Source organism: Nestor notabilis, unplaced genomic scaffold (genome assembly GCF_000696875.1).
Source record: "Nestor notabilis isolate BGI_N333 unplaced genomic scaffold, ASM69687v1 scaffold10144, whole genome shotgun sequence".
NCBI lineage: Eukaryota > Metazoa > Chordata > Aves > Psittaciformes > Psittacidae > Nestor > Nestor notabilis.
In genome coordinates, this window is record NW_009925160.1 from 15,550 (window position 1) to 18,656 (window position 3,107).

General features: G+C 44.7%; 1 protein-coding gene across 1 annotated transcript in view; it reads right to left on the minus strand.

Moving 5' to 3' along the window:
- Nucleotides 1-2,261, minus strand: part of SEC61A2 (Sec61 alpha 2 subunit (S. cerevisiae)) — a gene marked incomplete at its 5' end in the record, with an annotated part of 2,707 nt that extends 446 nt beyond the window's left edge. Inside the window, 3 exons of the mRNA XM_010012919.1 lie at nt 1,139-1,215; nt 1,352-1,543; nt 2,064-2,261. Coding sequence (XP_010011221.1) covers nt 1,139-1,215; nt 1,352-1,543; nt 2,064-2,261 — 467 coding nt within the window. The remainder of the gene's footprint in view (nt 1-1,138; nt 1,216-1,351; nt 1,544-2,063) is intronic.
- Between the last annotated feature and the right edge of the window lie 846 nt (nt 2,262-3,107).

The following is a 3,107-nucleotide window of genomic DNA, read 5'->3' on the forward strand; positions in this document are numbered from 1 at the left end:
AGTATTGAGCATCATGAGTCTTCACCCAAAGACTCTTAACAATGCATGTGTTACTAAAACAACCAACTGGAATACTCAGCAACAAAAGTTGAGGGAGGGGATTCTCCTCCTCTGCTTTCATGAGACCCCACTTGCAGTCCCACATCCAGCTCTGAGGCCCCCAATATACCAAGGATGTGGAGCTGTTGGAGCAAGTCTAGCAGAGGCCACGAAAATGCTTCAAGGGCTGGAGCACCTCTGCTATGGAGACAGGCTGAGAGAGCTGGGCTGTTCAGCCTGGAGAAGAGGTGATTCTGGGGAGATCTTAGAGCAGTTTCCAGTGTCTCAAGGGGCTAGCAAGAAAACTGAAGAGGGGCTTTGGACAAGAGCATGTAGAGATAAGGGAGAATGACTTTAAACTGAAAGAGGGTAGATTTAGATTAGATACTAGGAAGAAGTCATTCACTGGGAGGGTGCTGAGGCGCTGGCACAGGGTGCCCAGAGAAGCTGTGGCTGCCCCATCCCTGGCAGTGTTCAAGGCCTGGTTGGACACAGGGGCTTGGAACTGGATGAGCGTTATGGTCCATTCCAACCCAAACCCATCTGTGATTCTATGAAGTTTAGCATTGCCATGGGCCATTTTCCACAGTTGCACAAAGCAGAGACTAAAATAAATATTCACCAACAGGAAAGCTGTGACAATAACTGAACACTGGCAAAGACTTTCACTGCCCAGGATAGCACACATGTACGGAGAATTCCCATGTAACCTCCACAGGAGCAGGATAACTGCCCTGACTGAAACACGCAGGGATACATCTACCTTTCCACACAGATCTGCAGGCTTTGTGTACTGTGTAAAATACCACTTTTGTAGCATCAGCTTAGTTCAGTAATGGTAAACTAAACACCTGTAAAACCCAAGGAATCTTCCTTGTACAAACACAGAAGAGAGTCAAGCCAAATTCCCTCGTTATGCCACTTACACAAGAGGTGCTACAGGTAAACCTCTTATTACTGCTATAAACGTGTTACTAGAGCAGCTGAAAGGGAAGAACCTGGACATGTGCAGTGCAAAGAGGTCTCAGATGTTTCTAAGAACACCTGCTCTAGCTGACAGCACCCTCGAGCAGCCCGTTGGAAGTCACCACTTCCTTACCTGTTCAGCTCATGAACCATTGAAGTGTCCCTGTGGCCCCTCATCACCATTTGCTGCTCTTTGAGTTGCTTGGCAACCTGCAAAAAACAGAGTTTTATGGAACTGCTGCAGTGTTTCACAGTCACCTGATATTTAGTCAGAGGAGTAACTGATGAGTGAGTAGTCAGGCAGGTCTAAATGAAGACATCTAGGCAGGTTTGTCACAACACCTACGTCTTTCGCTGATGAGCCAGACACCTCAATCCAAGTCTTGGAGAAGAACGCGCAGGATCCCAACATAAATATGATATAAACTATGACATGGACAGGATCCTCAAATATTGCACCCATGGATTCAGGGGGAGACAAGTAGTAGCAGAGGCCACCAACAGGGTAAGAGCGAGCAGGGCCACCACCACTGACATCCTGTGAGAGGGGAAGAAACAGGAAATCAGTTATGTTGCCAAGAAAGGTTGGAATAGATGATTCTTGAGGTCATTCCAACCTGGTATTCTATGAGATTCCCCACAGACCTCTGACATTCCTATCACCAAACGGTTTGTGTTGGAAGGAGCCTTAAAGCTCCTCCAGCTCCAACCCCTGCCACAGGCAGGGACACCTTCCACTAGAGCAGGTTGCTCCAAGCCCCTGTGTCCAACCTGGCCTTGAACACTGCCAGGGATGGGGCAGCCACAGCTTCTCTGGGCACCCTGTGCCAGCGCCTCAGCACCCTCACAGGGAAGAGCTTCTTCCTAATGTCTAATCTAAATTTCCCCTCAGTCAGTGTAAAGTACTACCCTGTACTTTCAAAGGAATTCCTCTTCAGTGTCTGAAAGAGCTTTTACATACAAACATTCAGAAGTATTCCAGCTTTCTGCTGCTTAAATACCAGTTTCACAATGAAGTAATACATACAAACAGTTAAAATTAGTGGTAAAATACTTACTGCCCACTGTCCTAGTAAGTTCACCAAGAAGTTGCCACTAAAACGAACGGACAACATCTGGGAAATGACATAGAGGTTTGAAACTAAGGCAGACTGCAGAATGATGGGAATGTTGGAGGTATAGAAGAGCTTGATAGGATAGCTACTGTACTGTCCTCGGTAGCGTGCAGACTTGATGGGTAAATCAACACGAAACCCCTATGGAAAGAACAGAAATGCAGGTTTATTTCCACCACAGAAGGTATTCCTCAAAAAGCCCTTCCTGACCAGAGGCTTCTGGCTGGATAAACAAGGAGTGCAAGATCTGAAACAGTGAAACTCAAGAGGTTTTCTGCAACCTGGATTCCAAATTTTGAGGAGTTGTAAGTGTTACTCCTTGGTTTTATTATGTTCTTTTTACATAATCTCTCATCTGCTAAATGACATCCCTTTAACATACACTTTATAGAATAGGGCTCAATCAAAGACTTCAACTTAAGTAGCCAGTGACAGCAGGAGTTGTGTGGTAAGCCCCATTCCTCTGGGGCAGGCTCCTGGCTGAGTAGACCCAAGAAAAGCCACATGGATTTGAAAACCAGATAATCCAAGTTTTTTTCCTGCCAGCACTGACTCAACAGCTTAAAAAGAATAATAATAAATCACATTTTAGCCACACACAGAGATCACCATATCCTGCTTTAGTGTCCAATTTAGTAAATACTTACACTTTTAGAGGTTTATGGCTTAAATACTTGATACATAAACTTAAGCATAAACAGTTAATACTTAAATTTTAAAGAATTAAATTTAATGCTAGCAAAGTATTTCAAGGAACTGAGGGGAAAACCAATCAGCTCTGCCCTGATTACATGGTTGTTTTCCAAAGTAAACCCATACACACCCACCCCAAAGCAGGAAGGTTCTTCACTCTCTGTCCAAGAGTATTCTTCCAAGCCACCGACGAGCATCAAGCATATTTGTGTGACACAACTACTGCAATTCCAGAAGCCATTCTTAATAAAAATACTCTTATAGTGTGTATGGCATTTAATGGAATGTGGGCTA